General features: G+C 45.7%; 2 protein-coding genes across 2 annotated transcripts; one reads left to right on the forward strand and one right to left on the reverse strand.

The window, feature by feature from the left end:
- Positions 1-109: 109 nt before the first annotated feature.
- TRIM68 (tripartite motif containing 68) lies at positions 110-11,448 on the reverse strand. Its single transcript, XM_084894229.1, has 7 exons — positions 11,354-11,448; positions 9,286-9,768; positions 7,527-7,622; positions 6,502-6,759; positions 5,751-5,773; positions 5,162-5,262; positions 110-4,962 (listed from the first exon to the last, which is right to left on the reverse strand). The coding sequence occupies exons 2-7, from the start codon at positions 9,709-9,711 to the stop codon at positions 4,412-4,414; spliced, it is 1,455 nt and encodes a 484-aa protein (XP_084750355.1). The 5' UTR covers positions 9,712-9,768; positions 11,354-11,448; the 3' UTR covers positions 110-4,411.
- A 9,159-nt stretch (positions 11,449-20,607) lies between these two features.
- On the forward strand, positions 20,608-21,605 carry OR51D1 (olfactory receptor family 51 subfamily D member 1; the record flags this gene model as incomplete). Its single annotated transcript, XM_084894414.1, has 1 exon — positions 20,608-21,605. The coding sequence occupies exon 1, from the start codon at positions 20,631-20,633 to the stop codon at positions 21,603-21,605; it is 975 nt and encodes a 324-aa protein (XP_084750540.1). The 5' UTR covers positions 20,608-20,630.
- Between the last annotated feature and the right edge of the window lie 642 nt (positions 21,606-22,247).

Consider the following 22,247-nt stretch of genomic DNA (forward strand, 5'->3'; position numbering starts at 1 on the left):
GAAGCTGAAATGTCACTACTCTTCTCCAGCTCACCAGATACTTGTTTTTATATTTTACCTTTTCAAAAAGTCTTAAAGAGAATAATCAGTATAAGCTTTTTTTTAAAAAAAGGTTTCATATGTAGGAGTACATATATTTAACTCTGATAGAATTGAAAATCTTAATAAAAGAATTTCCTAATAGAGCTGATAACAATTATATCTGAATATTAATATCTCCTTTCTATTGATGGAAGAACCAATGATAATTTATAGAGGGTATTAAAATAAAGGATAGCACTTAAGATTAACATGTTGTACATACTTAAAATATATGCCCAATATATCTCTTTTAAAAAATTATTTGAATTTAGAGACAGAGGGAGGGAGGAATATTGTTTTGTTGTTCCATTTGTTTATGCATTCCTTGTTTTTTTCTTGTATCTTTTATCTTTTATGTATCCTAACTAGGGATGGAACCTACAATCTTGGTGTATTGGATGATGCTCTTACAGTGGCCGGCAAACTGCGGCTTGCGAGCCACATGGGGCTCTTTGGGCTCTTTGACCCCTTGAATGTGGCTCTTCCACAAAATATCATAGGTGGGCACACACATATGGTGCAATTGAATCTTCGTGGCTCATGGGCAGAAGTCGGTTTTTGGCTCTCAAAAGAAATTTCAACCACTGTACTGTTGATATTTGGCTCTGTTGACTAATGAGTTTGCTGACCACTGCTCTAACCAACTGACCCAGTGGCCAGGCCTACACAATAGATTTATAATTCAATAATTTGAGGTACTATTAAAACTGCAGTCTTCTAATTATCATTCATGTAATAATTCTTCCAAACAGACATGCTATATTCATACCTTTTGCTAACATCAGACTCGTCTGTCTACTAGGATATATTCTGTTTCTGAATACCAGTGGAGCAGAAATCAGCCGCTAGAAATCTGATAATGCATTGAGCTCCCAGAGTAGTAAAAAGAAATCTTCCTCCTCTTGCAAACCCATTTGTAAAAACAAATCAAGATGAGGTGGTTCAGTATATTTGATTTCTATTTTGAAAAGTCACACTATTCTTTCTTCATAAGCAAACCAAATAATTGACTAGTATCTGATGAAAAGCAACAAAGGCACAGTCTAGCTTGCCCCAAAACCAGAAATGTCTTCACAGCATTTCCATTAGAAACCTACCCTGCAGCTGTTTCATTCACATTAGTATTCCCTAAAATTGGGATCCACTATTGGGCCTCAAATCTTTACTGAACTGAATCCTTTACAAAGTGGACTGGTTCCCTCCCTTGGCTATTCCCCAAACAGAAAATCCTGTGCTTTCCCCAATACGTTCAGATACAACTCCTACCCTATCACATGAAGCAGCATGTGCTCATTTAACTAGTGCCTATAATTCACAGCACTCTCAATGTTTGCTTTTAAGACATTACAACCAATCCTGCTTGAAAAAAGGTAGACTATATTTCCTGTGGGGTTGTAAACCCACCTATTTGCCCTCTGTCTCTTCCTTTTGCAGAACTCAAGCACTTCACCCTTTTAGTAGCCTCTCCCTGAAGGCTCAGGCACTGTACCTCTTGGTTTCTGTCAGTAAAACAATAGGCAAATCTCATGCCTGAACCCTGCCTTGTGGTGAATTATCACATCAAATTGGAGGTGCCAGGGTAATCATTTTCAGGGAATATGCAGGCACTTTACCCTTCTCATAGCTATTTGCCTCTTCCCCTTCCAGAACACTTTTATAATTATTCATCAAATTAGTTTTTGAATAAGATTAGAACTAAATGTTATCTAGTCTTTCATGCCCCTTTGAGGCAAGGGGAGCTTATTTTTTGCTTTGATTCTATGAATAAGATTGAAAGTTCCCTCATTTGTTTATTCACACACACACACACACACACACACACACACACACACACTGCTAGACTGAGGGTACAATGGTGAACCAGACAAATAAGGTCTTGTCCTTTCTTCATGGGGTTCTTAGAAGAGAAGTGCACATAAATACCCTAAAGAAAAGGGTTTTTCATATGCTTAAAAACTCCAATCTTCTTGCCTGGTCTTAACAATCAGAAAATATGAAATAACGTGACATCACTTAAACTGTAATTCTTCTAACAAACAATCAAATGATCTAATAAGTAAAAAACAAACAAACAAACCAAACACACACACACACACACACAAAACCAAAACCCAAACCCCAAAGAGTACTTAACAAATTAAGCCATCCCACCCACTCCTTAGTTTTAGGTTTGAATAAATTTATCAACTTTTCTCTGAACCTTCCAAGGATGGTACTAATAAAACAATAGTAAAAGAACAATACTGACTTTTCCCTAGCCTCTTTTGCTAAGTGTCTATGGACATCTAATGGGAAGCACTTCCTACAGATCTATTTCTCAAGTCCATAAACAATTCCCAGGTACTCTACCCTCCACATGGCTACTTGCCTACCTGCCTCTTCCCCCTCTGGGCCACTCCGAGTCCTCCCCACAAAAAGACACACAGCCCCTCTACTTTAGGTCAGCTCAGCGCTTTGCCAAGACCAGGTCTGTGACTCACGCACCAGTCCATTCCCCTTCTGATAATGCTTAAGAAGTGACTTGGAAGCCTGGTGGGCAGAATGAGTTTATTTCTCCATTTTGGCCTTTTTTACCTCTTTCATTTACTAACAAAGTAGAAAGGCAGTTTTTGCTATTATTTATTACAGGAATTACTTTACCTCTGTCCATACATCATCTACTATCTTCTTTGCTGTTCATTCCTTCCCCAGCATTATTACCTTCACATCTAAAGTACATCAGAAGTTGTGTCTTTAGTCGTGGTGATGATTAGTGATGTATATGTTGTAGCCTCTCACAATAGGCATAGCCATGAACTCTTCATGCTAGTCTTGCAGTTCATTTCTAGACACAACCATCCCACATCACACTCCTAAGGCCTTCAGTGAGTCATTTTTGCCACACACAGCAATCACTCATAGGCCAATAGCACAGATGCAGGCTTAAGTTCCCCTTCACTATAGATACAGCTCCCAAACTGGCTTCTGTGCCTAGTCCTACTCTTTCCCTCACATTTCTCCTTCTGCCACAGATTTAGAGAAGACAAAGGCAGGGAGAATGTTACATAGTTACCAGAACGATTCAGACTCCCTTTGTGACACAAAAAGATCTAAACTTTAGCTCAACTAGCTTATGGACGAGTCTTTTTCCTGGGCATTTTGTTTTTCATTTTAAATTATCTCATCTCTAACCTGTGGTCACAATCCCAATTCTAATCCAAACAAGAGACAAACATACAACAGATACACAGAATATTACAGTAGCCCAGAGTTTGCCCTGGGAGGGCCACCTTCTGTCTAAAGAGCTCTAGACTGTGAGGAGAGGCCCCGAGACAGAGGCCCTGCTGTAAGATGCTGGCTGAGAATGTGAGATAGGAAGGTAAGATGGGCAATATTCTCAACTTGCCTTCCTCTGTCCCTGAGAAAGGAACACAAGTATGGGATGGATCCGAGATCCTCACAACAACCCTGTGAGGTAGGAGAGTATACAGACACTCCACCCATTTTTCCAGAGGCTGAAAAACCTTTCAATTGGGTGGGAAGTCTCAGACCCAAAGGTAATGAATGACACGCAGACATGAGACCTGAGAAGTGAGTCTTGCCGATCTTGTTTCGTTCGAATGTGAGAAATAAGTTATAATCTCTACAATCTTCTTTCAATAGCTCTGCGAGAAATAACTTGCTCTATTAAGGCCGTTTCAGTTTTCTCATCCATAGAGTGAAACTAAAAACAAGGCTCACAGGTTCTCTGATTCTTCCAGCAAGGAGGAGACACAGGCCTCCTTAGAGCTTGAGACAGTGGTGTGCCCAGCTCGTGCTGAGGGGGATGGCCACTGGAGTGGTCTGGACAATCTGCAACGAATGCCTCTAGTTTGCAGGTCAGAGAGCAGGACTCAAACATTTGCTCATCGGCAGGAAACCTCAGGTGAGGCCTCCTTCAACTGGCCTCTACGGAACAGCCAGCTCTGGATGTGAGCTGGATTTTTTTGCCAACAGGTTTCCAGAAGATTGGATCTACTACATTGTCCTTCGTGACTTAGTTATGGCACCAACAAGGATTGAAAAAGAGGGGCCTGAGCTACAGAAAGGACAAGTCCTCCTTGTGAGTCACTGGGACCTTCACCATCAGCCCTGTCATGCTTCCCTCACAGGGACAATGCCCATGTGACTAAGCCTCACCTCCTTCACACGAGTTTAGTGAGAGATGTGGAGCAGCAGACCCCTGGACCAGGCAGAGGAATCCCAAATTCTACGCTCAACTCAGTTTAAGGGAACCCTTGTCAGGGGCGGGGCCCTGTGAGACCCCCGGGGCCCAGGTGGAATTCCAAGGCTTCTGGCTGGATGGTGGGTCTCAGTCCTCTCTGTCCAGGGAGCAGATGGCCAGAGGGGCGGTGTTGTTGGCACCGATGCTGTAGCAAGGACTAAAGTAGGGCAGGAGGCGCCCGGGAAAAGGGTGGTGGGGGAAAGTGAAAATGTGGGAGCCGTTGTCCGTCACGTTGTAGAAGGAGATGTCCTGGGCCTCATAATCCAGGAAGACACCCACCCGCCGGGGAGGGACTGGTAAGGGCAGGAGCGGGTATTCATCAGTGCCTGCCCGGTACTCATTGCCCTTCCTCAGCCTTATCACCCAGAAGCCATAGTTGGGGGATAAATAGACCACCTCCTTCCGGTCGACATCTTCCTTACACACTCCCAGGCCCCATTCGGACCTGTCTCCCACCTCCACCTCCCAGTAGTGCCGGCCCGAGGAGAGGCACTGGCTGCCCAGGACGATGTTATAGCGGTAGAATCTCTCGGGGTTGTCGGGCAGTTTCTGGTTGGTGTCTCCATAGCGCACGCACTTTCTGTCTTCAGACACGATGAGGCGGGAATAAGCAGTGTCGGGATCCAGGCGCACATCAGCTAGGGACAGAGACCCCGGTTGGCAATGCTGGTACAGAGCGAGGGGCCCTAGGAGAGATCTCCCTGATAAACACAGCCCCGGATTTCTCAGTGACACGGAGCGGGGCCGGTTGGGGTATTCAGAAGACACTGAGCGGTCTTATTTTTCTGGGCGGGGCCCCTCCCACTGCCCATCACAACCTCTCCCAGCACTCATTACCTGCATACGTCTTCAGGATCTCCCTCAGGCCCGGCACCCGGCAATCTGTCTTCAGTTCCAGGGAGACTGGTTCTGGCCGCTGGAAGCTCCAAGACTTGCTCCTAATAGAGGAGGGGTAAGCCCTGGGTCAAGGAGTCTTAGCTCAGCCACATGGACCCTCCCTTAGTACAGGGAAGAGGGGCTTGGCAGGGAGGTGCCATTCCCCAGCATCACCAGGCAAGGCTGTGATGCGTATTCGACTGAGAGGAAGGTTTGTGGCACAGACAGAACATTCGCCTGACCCGGGGAGAGGAACAGGTGTGCCCCACTCAGAGCTTAGAGACTAATGGACACGTCTGTAGTGTTTTTCCCTCCCTGAGAGATCTATTTGAAACCACATATTTTTTAACTTTTCTGAGATTCTTATTGGTAACACTTGAAACGAATCTGATCAAATACAAAGAAGAAAGGTGACTAAAGCTTCTTTGGCCAATGAGAGGAAAGAGGGAGAAGATTATGGAGCAGCCCCCCGGTTCTCTGCCACATGGGTCTCTGTTCCTTTCCCACTTCTGGCCAGGCCCCTCCCGGGGCTCCAGGGATGGGAACGTACCTGTTTAAGACCTCCCGAATGCCCTGAAAGGAGAAAAAAAGAAATGCAACACATGAGTATCTGCTGTTCCTTGGAGGGACCAGACAGACATTAAGCGCTGGGAGGGGGTTTCTCTAAGGCAGTGTTTCCCAAAGTGTGGTACACGTACCCCCAGGGGTACGCGTTGCACTGGAGTTTGGTGGGGATATGCACTGTGCTCAGCTGCACCTAATATGTCCATTTTTTTTTTTTTTTTTTGACAAGGGATACTCAGCGTTATGAAAATTATAGAAGGGGTACACATATGTCAAAAGTTTGGGAAACACTGCTCTAAGGCAGGGGTCCTCAAACTTTTTAAAGTGGGGGCCAGATCACGGTCCCTCAGAGAGCTGGAGGGCCGGACTATATGAACTACTAATTCCTACTTTAACACCTCGGCTGCGCTCACTGCCCAAAAAACCTGGCGGGCCGGATCAGACTCCTCTGCGGGCCGCATGTGGCCCGCGGGCCGTAGTTTGAAGACCCCTGCTCTAAGGGAAAGGAGGCACAGAGCACGGCTGGAGAGAAGGTGTGCAGAGGTGGATGGGAGAAGCCTATGGGAGGGGAGGATAGGCTGAGCCGGACTGGCTGACTCTCAACAATCTGGCCAAAGGAGCAGGAGTGCAGAGCTGCCTGAACACCGCCCCACCTACCTGCCTACAATGGGCCAGGGCATCCAACCAACCGGGGGCAGGAGAAGTGCAGGGATGGAGGTGGCTACGGGTGCACTCACCTGCAGCATCCAGCGGACAGGCCTCTGAGACCTCTCTTCCAGCTCTGCGATCAGCCGGCACAGGACCCGGCTCTGCTGGATGAGCGCGTCGTGACTCAGCTCCAGTTTCTGCCTTGTGTCCCTCTCCTCCCGCTCCAGGCTGGCGAGAGCCGAGGCTGCCTCTGCCTCCAGCTGCTCACCTGGCGGCTTGTGCTTTAGTAACTGCCGATACTTCTCAAACTCCCACACGATACTCTGCTTTCGGGTTTCCACCTGTATCTGCACAGCCAGGATCGGAGAAAAGCACTGATATTGTTCGTGCAAGGGCCACCAGGGACTATGCATGCATATGCATACACATACACAAACACACACACACACACACACACACACACACACACACACACACACTCTGGAATGTTTTGGTACCAACTGAATGCCTGGCACTGTAGAGGCCAAGTTAAAGGCTACTATTTTTCTTATCTTCTGTTCTCACATGCTTCTGGGGCCCTATTACTGATCCTTATCCACTCCAGTAGGGCCCAGGCACTATGTGCTCTAGACTATTTCCTATTTTCAGAATAGTATATGCTATTTTCAAAATAATGACCAGAGCATTGCACTTGAGCCTCTAAGGCAGGTAACAACTACACTGGTAGATGCTTTTGCTTCCTACTGGTATTATCCCAGTTCAATATGCTGTTTTTGACTGGTTCAGTGTTACCTTCTGTTGACCTAAAGTTCTGATAGTTTGGTAGTTACGGCCTCAAATTTATTTCAGAGGAGACCTTCCAGTGTACGTGAGGTGTGTATGAGGACATATGAGGGCACTGAGCCAGAGGTTATCCCTACATCACAATGTAGAAACTGGAGTGAGAAGAACTTGGCCTGCCTAGGGCTGCACAACCTGTGGAGGAAGCTGGCATGAGGATCCCTGGCTCTGAGTTCAATCCCCACATTCTGCTTCTAGAGATGAGGAAGTCACCATGGCCAGCTCCAGGACAACACCGGAACCACCCAAACTCCTTCCCCAGGCGGCAACCTGCCTTCCAGGTGGCAGTTCGTTTCCTCTCACCAACTTCCAGCTTCCAGGCCTCTTCTTGCTCTTTCCTCAGGTGTTCCAAAGCCTCGTGGAGTTTCCACTGAAAGAGAGAAAAACCTCAGCCGGGTTGATAATGAGGCTTGCTAAGTAATGGGGGGGAAAGCGTCCCTCGGGTGATGAGCCAGAATGAATGCTGGGAGCAAAGGGATGCCAAAGAGGGAATGGAATCCTGCCCACATGACATCCAAGGTAGCTCTCGTTCTGAGAATCATTTCAATTCCCACAGTCTCTAAGTTTCCGCGGAGTGAAAGAAAACGTCTGTTTCCAAGCTCCTTGGACTTCCTATCCAGCATCTTTATACTTGTCTTCTACATTACCCTATGGCCTCCTAAAATCTTCCTATGCAAAGTGTGGACTAAGAGGGTCGACAGCATCAGCACCACCTGGAAGCTTGTTAGAAATGCAGAGTCTCGGGCCCACCCCAGACCTCCTGAATTAGAATTAGAATTTTAGCAAGAATTTGGGGTGGTTCAAATGCTCATTAAAGGTAAGAAGCACTATCCTAGAACACTCATGCAAAAGATTACTACTGGAAAGCATAAAGTACTCTGATGATGATATTAACCAGTTTGTTAAAAAGTTACCAATGCTACACATACGCTTAAGTACTAAATGAACATTTAGTACTCAACCTTGAGACTGGTATTATCCCCATTGTACAGATAATAAAACTGATGCTGAGAGAAAGAGAGAGAGAGAGAGAGAGAGAGATGCTCAAAGCTATTCAGCTAGTAACTGGTTGAGCTGGCACTTAACATGCTTATGTGATACCGCCTCTCTATTCTAATACTCAAAACAAAATGAGCAAGTAAATACTTTTAATTTTGTAGAAATTCTTCTCACATAGAAAAACAGCTAATTCTGGGGATTTGTGTTACACTCTTACATTCTAATCTCAACTTCCAGAAAGGAAATTAAGACCAGTATTGCATCAGAGTTATTGGCATAATGATTCTGTAAAGGTATGTCAACATGGACAACTGAGGAAAGTATAAGAAGCTGGAAGTCGATGAGGGTAGATTAAAAAAGAAAAAGAAAAGGAATAGCAGGTGTGTCAGAGATGATTCTCCCTACAGGCCCTCCACAGCGCCCCCCCCCTCCCCCCCCAAAAAAAGGCCTGAAAGAGGAGAAAGAATACTGGCCCAAAAGCAAGACCTGAATCATTTGATCTTCCTTTAACTAACTTAACGAAAAGTAAAACCTAAATGTTTCAGCCATAGTCTCTTCCAGCTCTAAAACCAATTACCATGATCTCAAATTTCTAAGCCTCAGTTTTGTGTATAAAATGAGGGGGTTAGAGTGACAATGCCAAATGACTATGTGTGGCATTGCTAGGGGTTTGCAGTTCCTGATAGCAGTAGCCTTGACTACCCCATACCAGACTCATTCAAGGCACCAAGAGCTCCAGCTAAACCAGACTGCTTCTCCTTCAAATTCTCGGTAAGGAAGCATCTACGGGTTAGGCATTAAGCCATTTTGGGGTTGGGGATGGGGCACGGAAGTGGGAGGGAAGGAAGTCAAAGGAGGTCATAGATGCAAGGAGAGACGTGGCTCCCTATATCAGGTCCCAAGGCTCTGTGGACATGAGGAGCAAAGGAATCAGTTCTCATTTGATCTCTGGGGCTGCTGGTCAAGTTCCTAATTTAGACATAGCCGCGTGAGAGGCGGGGGAGAGATCGGGGTAGCTAGCCTCGGCCTCCCACCTTGTACTCCCAGGCGACATCCTCCATGGGCACCACGCTGTGGGCCTCGTGCTCGGGGGACCGGCTGCAGGTCTCACATGTGACCAGGCCATCCTCTTTGCAGAACATCTTCAGCTGTTCTCCATGGAGCTCACACACATCGCCCTTCAGCCCCATTCCTGGGTGCAGGCCCAGCAGGCAGACTTTTTCTACCACGTTGGCCAGCTGCCAATTAGGCCTCAGGTTCCCTGGCTGGACGGGAGTCCGGCAGAGGGGACACGTGTAACCCCAGTTCTGGGATTCCCCCGGGACCTCCCAGAGCCCGGCGAGACAGCTGTGGCAGAAGCTGTGGCCACAGTCGATGCTCACGGGCTCCCTCAGGTAGGCCATGCAGATGGGACAGGCCAGCTCCTCCACGACGGCTTCCACCAGCGCTGCCGGGTCCATGGCTCCTGGTCACACCCTCCTCAAAACATGAACAAAACCGGGCGGAGGTACTGAAGGCTGAAGAGAAGAAAAGAAAAACAGGTAAGAGGAAAACGTAACAGAGGGCAAAGGGATCCCTAAGTAAGTGGGATAATTCATGTGTGGGGGGAAAAAACCAAGTTCCTCCTTTCAACCCTTCCTCCGTCCTTTACTGACCCTCTTTAATAAACCCTGGCCTTCCCAACAGAAGTTCTGACCGGGCCCTATTCCTCACACCACAGAGGGCCATCGGGGGATGCTGGAGCAAGTGAATGCTGGGAATTCTCACTGTTCATTCATTCAGTCATCTCTGACCCTCCTCTGGGGTCATGAGACCTACCTCAATCATGCTCTTCAAATCAGCATTATTCCTCTGGAACTTGGATAAGGCCACAAAGATGGGATGATTCAGTACCTAAACTCAGGCCAGAAATACCCCTAGTCTCACTCTCTGGTAGGTTTATCTGTATACTTATGTACTTCAAGGGGTAAAAAGAGGCTGTGCCAGAAACCCACTGCCTACATGCTCAATTGGCAGATAAAAAACAAAGGTCATCTGATGTTAATCAAACCCATATGATGAAGGCACGACCCAGCAAGACAGAGGGGCAGGGCACTAAGAGCTATCACAATACAGGTTGAGATCTATGATTGAAAGCTACAAAGATCAACAGGAGAACTAAAAATTAAAAAAAAAAAAATAGAATGGAAAACCTGGTGGGAGGTAAAGAAAGAGCACAATGATAAATCAAGAAATGCGGTGTAAATAAGTATATTATTTAGATTTAGTAGGGTCCTAAAAAGATTTCAGCATGAAAAAAGTTAAAAGCATGGTCTCTGTAAAAAGGATTTAGAAGTGGGTAGCTACTACTCTTAGGATATAAAATCTGCTTCATTGTTTCCTTTGTTCTGCATAAATTACTTGGACAAAACTTTATTAAACATTTAATTGCTTCGAAATTGCCTTTGGCAGGGCGGGGAGTCAGTCTAGGAAAGACCTTTTATTTTAATTTTATTTTTTTTAAAATATTTTTTATTGCTTTTTTTACAGAGAGGAAGGGAGAGAAATAGAGAGCTAGAAACATCGATGAGAGAGAAACATCATCGATGAGAGAAAATCATCGATCAGCTGCCTCCTGCACACCCCCCACTGGGGATGTGCCCGCAACCAAGGTTCATGCCCTTGACCAGAATCGAACCTGGGACCCTTCAGTCCGCAGGCCGACGCTCCATCCACTGAGCCAAACCGGTTTCGGCTAGGAAAGACCTTTTAAAGGGAGGGGGCAGAGTTTGGAAAAGCCTTGCATGGGGGGTGGGGGGGTCTGAGTGGGGTGAGGGGTGAGTGGAGGCGGCGATCTTCCGGGTTCGAGCAGAGGTGGGGGCGGGGGTGGTAAACCCTAGGCCCCGGGCCGGGGGCAGGGCCTCGGGCGCGCGGGCCGGGCCCCAGAACAGCGGCAGAGTGAGGAGACTTGGCAGGACCTCTGACTTCAGAAGCGGCACGGCTGTCTACCCACCTCCCCGCTCAGACCGCACTAGCGCCCATGGCGACCGCGGGAAGTGGAGATGCCACGTTCCCACGGCCGAGCGTCCGCCACGTCCGAGGCGGCCGGACCGCAGCACTTACCGCCCACGGACACAGGTCCCCGCCGCCGCCGCCGCCGGCCCCGCGGCCTCTCGCCGGCTCCTCGGCCCTACGCCCGCCCTCAGGCCCCGCCCACAGGGCCGGAGCCAATGAGCGGCGGGCGAGGGCCCGGCGCCGGAATTCGTCCAGCGGCATCTTTGTGGAAGCAGCCAATCACAGACAGGGATCAGGACAACCCTAGCCAATGAGAGGAGGGGACGGGGCCTCGGCGCACCTGTCTGGGCATGCCTGTTTTTTAATCTGTTATCTGGATGTTTGTGTCCCGTTCCACCAGCCCGGAGCCCCTTAAAACCGTAAACGGGTCCGGGAGGCTGTCCCAGGACGAACCAAACCGAAGGGTGGGGCTCTGGGATGCGGGCGCTCAGGCTCTGTATTAGCGGAGGCCCAGTTGGTTCCCGGGCCCAGGAGCCATGGACGTCCCGCGCTTCAGCTCCAGCTGACCAGCGGCTGTCCTGAGCGGAGCTGTTCCTTCCGGGTGACGACACCTAATGCTGTTCCTTTGCCAGTTTCCTGTGTTAAACTCACCAACATGTGAGATCAGCTATGCCTGGCTCAATGACTCAAGGTAGCGCAGGTCTGAGCACACAACTGAGCTCTGCAGTTTTCCAGCAAGAGAAGCGACCTCTCCTGGCTCCAGGCGGCGGATCCTGGGTTCTTATAAAACCCCCTTCCTGAGTAGTTTAGCAGGCAAGGTTCATCACTAGTGCTGCAACACACCTTAAAGTTAGAAGCAGATACTGGGAGCTGCTGGAGTGAAAGTGAAATGGATCCTTGGTCACAAGTTGTCATTAAAAAATTTTTTTTTTTAAATTTTGTTAAACAACTGATACCTCTCCCTCACCCAAACAGACAGTCAGGCTTCTATACAGACATATAGCTTCTAAAGGGAATGAATTGGATTTTTTTTTGGACTCCCCGCACCTTGTCCTTTTCCTGATATTTAGATGTGTACTGAATAAGCAGATAAAGGCACATGTAATCTACATGGGAAATAACAAGGAAATCCTCCAATTGAAGCTCATTTCCATTAAAAAAAATTTTTTAATTGAAACTCTGGATCCTCAGGCCAATGTCAGGACCCAGGAGACGGTTGAAATTCTGAAGGGTGAGGCTCAGAAAATTCCTGAGACAAATGGGGGAGCAAAAAAAGAAGAAAAGAGATAACTGAGGTATGAGCTGGACCTTCTGCTTCACCTGAATCTGGAGAAATGGCTGCCTGGACAGAATAGGGAGTGGATTCATTGAAACAGCCACTTTAAACATTTATTGACCATCAGCTTTTTGCAACATTTTGTGCTGGATGCTGGGATTGCAACTGAGTCACACAGTCTCTGCTCTTAAAGAGCAGAGGATCAAGTTGGTTGTGTTACAGGGCAGTAAGGAGCTCAGAAAATTCCAGGGCAAGTGGAATTGGGAAACAGACAGGAAAGTTAATGTCAAACAATGTGGGAAATTTGTAGCCAGTTTATAAATAACAAGCCATTATCTTCCCCAGACAGGAGCAAATGGTTAACCTCTCTAAGGAGAGAATGCAGAAAAGGAAGGGGGAAGGTGAAAGGAAAAAAAGGCCAGTTTTATTCCCGAAGCAGAAAATCCAGCAGTTTTAAGGCTTGACAGGATAAAATGGCCAGGTGCTTCTCATGAATTCTGGGAAGGCCACATTAAAGTAAAAAGGGTCCTTGATAATTAATCTGTACCAAAATATTCAACAGAGGAATTCCGAAACCTGTAGATAGAAGGATTTTGATGGTTTTTGATATTACATTTAATTAATCCATTTTGAGTTTATTTTTGTATATGACAGAAGAAAGTGGTTCAATTTCATTTTTTCTATGTATCTGCCTAGTAATCACTTACTGTAGAGACTGTCTTTACTCCATAGTACAGTATAGTCTTGCCTCTTTTTTCATAGATTAATTGATCATATACTAGTAAGTGAGCATTTATTTTTGGGCTATTTTGTGCCATTGGTCTATATACATTGTATCTGTTTTTATGCTAATACCATACCGTGTTTTTTTTAAAATATATTTTTTTATCGATTTCTTACAGAGAGGAAAGGAGAGAGTTAGGAACATGGATGAGAGAGAAACATCGATCAGCTGCCTCCTGCACAACCCCCCTACTGGGGATGTGCCCCAAAACAAGGTAAATGCCCTTGACTGGAATCAAACCTGGGACCTTTCAGTCTGCAGGATGACTCTCTATCCACTGAGCCAAACCAGTTTCAGCCATACTGTTTTTTTGTTTATTTTTAAATTTTTTTTTGTGACAGTGGTTAATAAAATTATATAGTTTTCGTCATTTGTATATTGATTGTTTTGTGTGTTCACCCCACTCCAAGTCAAGTCTCCTTCTAGTACCATGTTTTGATTATTGTTGTTTTGAAGTATAATTCGACATCAGGGACTTGTTTTTTTCTTCAGATTTCTTTGGGCTCTTTGGGGTCTTTTGTGATTCCATATAAATTATTGTATTAGTTGTTTTAATATTGAGAATACCATTGGTATTTTAATAGGGGTTGCATCAAATCTATGTATTGTTTTAGGTAATAAGGATTTTTTTTTTTTTTTTTAAATAAATTTTTATTGTTCATATTATTACAAGTGTTCCTTCCCCCCCCTTCCCACCCCACCCTCTGCCCTTTCCCCAACCCCCATTGTCCTCATCCATAGGTGCACAGTTTATGTTCAGTCTCTTCCCACATTCCCCTGTCCCCTTTTCCCCAAGAATCATCAGTTCACTCCCCTTCCATACCTCTGATTCTATTATATTCAACAATTAATATTGTTCATCAGATTTTTTTTTTTTAATTTCCTTGGTTTTTAGATTCACTTGTTGATAGTTACGTATTTGTTGTTCATAATTTTTATCTTTATTTACTTTCTCTTCTGAAAGAACCCCCTTCAGCAATTCATATAATTCTGGTTTGGTGATGATGAACTCCTTTAGCTTTTTTTTATTAGTGAAGCTCTTTATCTGACCTTCGATTCTGAGTGATAGCTTTGCTGGGTAGAGTATTTTTGGCTGTAGGTTCTTGCTATTCATCACCTTGAATATTTCTTGCCATTCCCGTCTGGCCTGCATGGTTTCTGTTGAGAAATCAGCTGACAATCGTATAGGAGCTCCTTTATAGGTAACCACCTGCTTAGCTCTTGCTGCTTTTAATATTCTCTCTTTGTCCTTTGCTCTTGGAATCTTAATTATGATTTGTCTTGGTGTGGTCCTCTTTGGATTCCTCTTATTTGGAGTTCTGTGTGCTTCCTGGACTTGTAAGTCCAATTCTTTCCCCAGGTGGGGGAAGTTTTCTGTCACTATTTCTTTCAGTATGTTTTCGATATCTTGCTCTCTCTCATCTTCTGGGACCCCCATGATTCTGATGTTGGATCGTTTGAAGTTGTCCCAGAGGTTTCTTACATTATCTTCAATTTTCTGGATTCTCTTGCCTTCTAGCTTCTGCAGAGGAATGTCTTCTGGCTCTTTATGTTCCAAATCTTTGACTTGATTCTTGCGATCTTCTATTCTGTTTTTAGGACTCTGTATAATATTTTTTATTTCAGACAATGTATTCTTTATTTCTTGTTGATCCCTTTTCATATCCTCATAGGTCTCATTTATTTTATCGGCCTTTTCTAGGATACTCTTAAAAAACCTTATAAGTGTGGTTTTGAACTCTATATCCAGTCGCTTTTTGTCCTCCATTTCTTTCGTTTGTGATCTATTTGGTTTAGGCATCTTCGCAGGCAGCTTTCCTGATGGGGCGGAGTTTCAGGGTGGAGCCTACAACCTCGGCTTCCGTCAGCCCCACCCTATGCGACTCCTGAGACTCAGGGTCCTTCAGTACTTGTTGCAAGCACCTCTGAGAGAAAGGTGCCCTCGATTTTCGCCTGCTACCAAACAGTGTAAGCTCTCCCGCAATGGGCCCGAAACTGGGGTTCAGTTCAGTTGGAAGTGGAGTTGGAGATGGAGTTCAGAGCAGTCTGGAGCCCCTGTCTCCTTCCCGCCAGGGCAGTCCTACGGCACAGCCGGCCGTCCCTTCTCTGCGCGCACGCAGTGTGCTTGCCGCCGGGACCTCCTTTCGCCACTTCCCCAGGTACCGCCTTACAGCCCAGCTCCCTGTGGATGAGCCTGGGTCCCCAGGGTCTGGCCTAGAACGGGGGTTCAGAGCAGTTGGGGGCCCAGCACAGTCGGAGTGTTTATCTCCTTCCCGCTAGGGAACGCCCGCCAGGCACTCGGCCTCCCTCCTCTCCGGCTCCGTCCTCTCCTCTCCGGCTCCGTCCTCTCCGCGCGCGCCGCGTGTCTCCGTACCTTGGGCTTTTACAGCTCCTCCGCGCTTCCTTCTGGTTTTCTCCTTGCTTCTCCTTGTAGAATTTCAAGTCAGTCGACTTTCCTGTAGTTCTGGGTAATGTCCATTTTATATTTTAGTTGTATTTTATTGAAATTGTTGCGTGCGGCTGCGGCTAGGTGCCTACCCGAGCAGCCATCTTGGATTCTCCTCTCGGATATTTTAATAATAGGTATATTCTTCCATTTATTTGTATATCCTTTAATTTCTTTCTTCAATATCTTACAGTTTTCAGATACAAGTAAAAATATGTGAAAGCTGAAGGGTGAGAGAAGGCTTGGCACATTGTAGCCGTGGGGTAATTTTGGTACATCTGGGACTAGGTATGCAAAGGGAGGTAGACTTGCTGGTGATGGGTTTTAGACGTACACAGAGGTGACTCATGGAGGCCTTATGAGCTGGGGTAAGAAGTATGATGCCTCATGTTGTTACCAAACCTTTTCATTCTATTATATGTCACTGGGAAGATACTACAGACTGACTTGTGCTTTGAAGGTCACACTGGCCACAGTGGAGAGTAATAATTGGTAAATGGAAAAATATTCAGGGAGGCTGTCCAGTGAACGAGTTATTCTAATGATCTAGGCAAGGGCTTATTTTGGCTTGAACTGGAGTTAAGACAAAGGAGATGGAGAAAAATAATCTAATTCATGAGCTATCCAGGAGGAAAACAAAGAAAACTTGATGGTTTTTTAAAATTATTTTTCAATTGCAGTATAATCAAAATACCATTTTGTATTGGTTTCAGGTGTGGCTAGACAATTATATACTTTACAAAGTGTTCCCTTGGATTATTCCAGTACCCACTTGACACCATACATATTTACTACAGTATTATTGACTCTTTTCCATATGTTGTACTTTACATCCCTGTGACTATTTTATAATTGCCAATTTGTACTTCTTAATCCCTTCACCTTTTTCACCCAGTCCCTCAATGGCTCCTACCCTCTGGTAGGGGGAGTTCACTGTTGGGGGATTGGGTCCAGTCTCTGTGTCTATGAGTCTGTTTCAATTTTGTTTGCTCATTTATTTTATTCTTTAGATTACACATATAAGTGAAATCATATAGTATTTGTTTTTCTCTAATTGACTTATTTCACTGGGTATAATACCTTTTAGGGCCATCATGCTGTTGCAAATATCATTTTTTAAAATGTCTGAGTAATATTCCATTATATATGTACCACAGCTTTTTTATCTATTCATCTATTGATGGGCACTTGGGTTCCTTCCACATCTTGGCTATTAAAAATAACACTTCAATAAATATAGGAATGTGTCCCTTCCGCCCCCCCCCCCCCCCACACACACACACACAGAGAAGCGGGACGATTAGTGGTTCAAGGAAGAAAGAGCTGTCTTGAGAGAAAGGGAGAGCTAAGGTGCATATATTCTTTCAAATTAGTGATTCTTTTGATAAATCCTTATAGTGGAATTGTTGGGTCATAAGGCAATCCATTTTTAATTTTTTGAGGAACCCTCATACTGTTCTCCATGGTGGTTGCATCAATCTGCATTTCCACCAATATTGCACAAGGTGGAAATGCAGATTGATGCATTTCCACCTTGTGCAATATTTTCTTTCTTTCTTTCTTTCTTTTTTTTTTTTTTTGCATCCTCGCCAATACTTGTTTGTTGATTTATTCAAGGTGGCCATTCTGACAGGTGTGAGGTGATGTCTCATTGTAGTGTTAATTTGCATTTTTCTAACAATTAGCCACATTGAGAATATTTTCATATGTCTATTGACCATCTGTATGAAAAGGACTTGGTGCTTGACTGGATGTGTTTGGAGAGGGAAGTGAGAGAGAGACAGGAAGAAGGTGGAGAAGATGGCTTCTAGATTTCTAGCTTGGGCAACAGAATCATTTCTGTGACAAGGAACAAAGCACACCCACTGGGGCGGAGACTGGGGACCAGAGATAATGAGCTTAGCTGGAGGTACTGAGTTTAAGGTGCCTTGGGGGCACCTAAATGGTGATGTCCTATAGACATTGCTGTGCCTTGAGTTCAGGATATTGGTCTGAATTGTTTGGGAGATAAAAACTATGGGAGCAGGTGGTATTATTCCCACTCTACTCATGGTTACAACCAGGGTCATAGCCTTGAAGAACTCCACTAGTAATGTGAGAAGTAAAGGACAGAGAGCCTCTCAACTAACTCCATCTTCTTGACATTTGTGGTCAATCTCTTCTAGTTCCAAAATACACATTTTAAAAACTCATTTGAGCTATCAGTTCTTCCCACTGTCTATTTCCCTGCTTCTCTTCAAGTACAAAATTATTTTAAAAAAGTTATTTACATCCAGTTCTCCATTTCTTCACAACACACTCCTCACTCTACATTCAAAATTCTGTTCCTACATCTTGCTTCACACTTATCCCAAAGTAACCAGTGGCCTCTATTTTCACTCTATAAACTGCTTGATCTCTCCGCAGCCTCTGCACTTCTGTGACACCCCCCCCACCAACACACCAAACACACACACACACACACACACACACACACACACACACACACACACACACACACACACACACGGGCGCTGCAAACCGAAGCAGGACGATTAGTGGTTCAAGGAAGAAAGAGCTGTCATGAGAGAAAGGGAGAGCTAAGGGGCAGCATAGTACTGTGGAATGAGTTGATTCCTCAGGACCTTAAGGGGCTGCAACTTCCCGAGATTGCCACAAGAGGACAGTATTAAGAAGTGAGAAGCTGCCTGAGCACAGCTCTGGACACCCTTGGATAGTGCATTCTAAGCTCAGGTAACAATATCCTTGTCTGTGTGTGCCCACACTGCCATTCCAGTAGCTCCTTTCCCCCCCCAGTGTGGTTCATTCCTTTTCTTCTGTCCAACCTACAGCACTTGCCTTCCCTCTAGTCTCCTGAGCTGGCCTTAAAATAGTAACAGAGTACAGCCCCTTTGGGTAGAATTCAGGGCTCAGCTTTCCCAGGTCACCTGAGCAGAGCGTGGCTCCCAGAGAGCCTGGAGTAAGTCACTCTTCATTATTCCTCACACTCCCCAAGGTCCCAAAAAGCTATATATGGGCGGTGGCTTTGGACAGAGATACTGTAGGTGAGTGCGTTAGGCTCAGCTCAGGTAGGATAGGTGAAGCTTGACACAGAGACCTGTAGGACAAGAGGCATTTCTGAGGAAGCCTGGCCTTTGTGAGACAGACTGGTTGCTGGAGAGTCTGCCTGCTCCTACACCTCCCAGATGACAGAGGCCTGAATTCCAGACCTTATTCAGAGACCTACCCAAAGAGGAATTTCTTCAAACCACTATGAGACCTATTCTGAACTTTCAACTCCCCAGTTCCAGCCTCCCACCCTTCGCTGAAGAAACAAGGCAAGCGAAATTAATTTACCCAGGAAAATTATGTGTGGTGATGGTGGTGGTGGTGATTGGTAATGAAGAAGGAAACCGATGGCTGGAAGGATAAGCTGGAGTCACACTGCGAATGGCCTTTAATTCAGACCAGGTGATTTCAGCTCTATCTTGATGGCTTTGGGAGTCACCTCAAGTTGCTAACTAGAAGCCTGACACGGCAAGTTTGCTGTGTAGGTGATGATAGTGATGTGAAAGGTGGATTAACACAGACTGGGTTTAAAGTCAGGAAGGTGAGATAGGAAGCACTTTTCATAATCAAAGCAGAGTGGAGGATGTAACGAGGTTGGGAGAGAGGGAGAGTATTTTAAATAAGGGGAAATGCCATAATAGATTACTTGGAAAACAAAATCACACCTGAAGATGAAAGAGCGGAGAAATCCAGGTGGGACTAGATGGGACTGGATGTCTTGAGTGAGTGTTTCCATTCAGAAAATGTCTCTCTTTGGGGCAAGATGTGTATGAGGTTAGGCTATCAAGTAGAAGTATGAAGAGGCAGCAGGTTATCCTGCTGGATCTCAGGACAGAGGCTTAGAATAGAGTGGTCTGTGTAGAGAAAGAAATTGAGCCTGGGATGCTATGGGTTCATGAGGGAGAGGAGTGGGGGGAGAAAGGTGTGCATGTGGACACCAGATAGCACCACCAGCCACATGAACTGATGTTCTTTCCATGTCTTAGGTGCATCTGGTTTACATGTTACATCCCAGACAAACAGAATCTAGGTCTGACTGTTATGTGGGCCTTGAGAAATCCTGATGAAAGAGTCTGTTCTTTTTTTTTTGAGTCTGTTCTTTCTTGGGGCTAAAATAACAGTTTTTCTTTACCCTCTCTCCCCAGAACTTCAGATGAGCTTTCCCCAAACTTCTCAGATTAAAAACAAACCAGCTTGGGAAAAGGGTATTATAGCCTTTTTTTTTTTTTTTTTTTTTTTTAAACTGGATTTCTGGATCCCTCTCCTGGAAATTCTGGAGTAGGACCTGGGGGTAAGTTCTCAGTAACTGTTTCAGATGAAACTATCAGGGAAGTCTGAGAAGTGCTGCTCAGGACTAAATAAAAATTTGTCTCTTCAAAGCCAGTCCCAGACTCAACCCCTGATTCCTGCCCTAAATCAGATCAAAGTGATCTTAAAGGCAACTACAGACTGAAGCTCAAACTCGATCCAAACCAACCCTAACCCCACATGCATTAGAAGAGCTGGGGTTAGTGTAGATGGGAGATTCTGTGCAAGGCAGTCTACTCTGTTGGGGAAGTGGCCAAGAGCAGTGCCCCTGGTCAGCTCTGGAAGTGAAGAGCTGTTGAATATGCTTTCTGAGTGTGTCATCACACACTGAGATTAATGGACCTCCAGGGAGGGATGCACAAGGAGGATTAGAGTAGAGGGAAGATGGAGTTCAGAATTAGTGTACTCAGTCTTTCTCTTTGTTACTTCGGTACTTCAGTGGTCTGCCCTTATGTCCTTTCTCTCTGCTGAGCCACTAACTGAAGGATGTTTCTCTTTTTCATTTCATAGTCGTTGGACTCGGATGCAAAAGCCTCAGCTCTTAGGTCCTGTCATGGCTACTCCAAATGGAACTGTGGTCCACCCAGCATACTTCCTGCTGGTGGGCATCCCTGGCCTGGGACCTAACACTCACTTTTGGTTGGCTTTCCCACTGTGTCTTATGTATGCTTTGGCCACGCTGGGCAACCTGGCCATTGTCTTCATCATCCGCATAGAAAGGCGCCTGCATGAGCCCATGTACCTCTTCCTGGCCATGCTTTCCACCATTGACCTAGTCCTCTCCTCTGTCACCATGCCCAAGATGGCCAGTCTCTTCCTGACAGGCATCCAGGAGATTGAATTCAATGTTTGTCTGGCGCAGATGTTCCTTATCCATGCTCTGTCAGCCATGGAGTCAGCTGTTCTGCTGGCTATGGCTTTTGATCGCTTTGTAGCCATCTGCCACCCACTGCGCCATGCTTCTGTGCTCACAGGGCCTACTGTCGCCAAGATTGGACTAGCTGCCCTGACCAGGGGATTTACATTCTTCTTCCCATTGCCCTTCATCCTGAAGCGGTTGTCATACTGCCAAACACATACTGTCACACACTCCTTCTGTTTGCACCAAGATATTATGAAGCTGTCCTGTACTGACACCACGGTCAATGTAGTGTATGGACTCTTCATCATCCTCTCAGTCATGGGTGTGGATTCCCTCTTCATTGGCTTCTCCTACATCCTCATCCTGAGGGCTGTGTTGGAGCTGTCTTCTCGGGGGGCAGCACTCAAGGCTTTCAACACCTGCATCTCCCATCTCTGTGCCGTGTTGGTCTTCTATGTACCCCTCATTGGGCTCTCAGTGGTGCATAGGCTGGGTGGCCCTACCTCCCTGCTCCATGTGATGATGGCTAATATCTACCTTCTACTACCACCTGTGGTCAACCCCATTGTCTATGGAGCCAAGACCAAGGAGATCCGTTCACGGGTCCTCCACATGTTCTCACAGGGTGGCAGGTGAGCAGGTTACTCTTCCCAGTATCTTCAATTCCTACCAAATATGGGAGGACAAGGATCCTGTTCACCATCGTGGTGATTGGATCATCCATCCCATTGGGCTGTCATTTAGTTATCTAAATGGATCTTGAATTCTGTTTCTAGGAATGTGTCAATATATAAGAACTCATGACTCAGTCTGAACCAGCCATACTGGAGAATGGTTACCCTAGTGTCTCTGCTCTGGTGGCCTTGCCTTATTTCCCTCCTCCAACTAGAAAACATAGTTTTTACACAATAAGGCTATAAACGCCATAGCTCAGGATAATTCCAGTTTTGATATATGATTTTAATTATTATTGCTCCCATGAACTCAAGTCATTAAAATTGTTTTGGTCATAAAGCTTCTTTTTTGAGTCCCAAGTGGTTATGCAGGTTTTTTTTTTTTTTTTTTTTTTGAAGCGGGGGGGGGGGGGGGGGGGGGAGGGGGGACGGAAAGGTGATAGTAATTGAAGAGAAGGGAGGGAGATGGTACAGGAGATGAGGTAGCTCACATAAAGTGTTTACATTTCTGTATGCATGGGTTGTATTTACGTGGAAACTGCCAATGCTCATCAATGTGGCCCTACTGGAGATTGCTTTTCCATAAGAGTACTCTGTATTCTGA

The sequence above is a fragment of the Pipistrellus hanaki genome, assembly GCF_964339955.1.
Source record: "Pipistrellus hanaki genome assembly, chromosome: 9".
NCBI lineage: Eukaryota > Metazoa > Chordata > Mammalia > Chiroptera > Vespertilionidae > Pipistrellus > Pipistrellus hanaki.

What these genes read in the sequence shown, in the direction of transcription:
- TRIM68 (XM_084894229.1), bottom strand. Translation starts at nt 9,711, where the DNA reads ATGGACCCGGCAGCGCTGGTGGAAGCCGTCGTGGAGGAGCTGGCCTGT. An exon ending in AACGAACTGCCACCTGGAAG is followed by an intron (nt 6,760 to 7,526) that starts GCAGGTTGCCGC and finishes CTGGCTGTGCAG; the next exon opens with ATACAGGTGGAAACCCGAAA. An exon ending in CTGTCCGCTGGATGCTGCAG is followed by an intron (nt 5,774 to 6,501) that starts GTGAGTGCACCC and finishes TTCTCCTTTCAG; the next exon opens with GGCATTCGGGAGGTCTTAAA.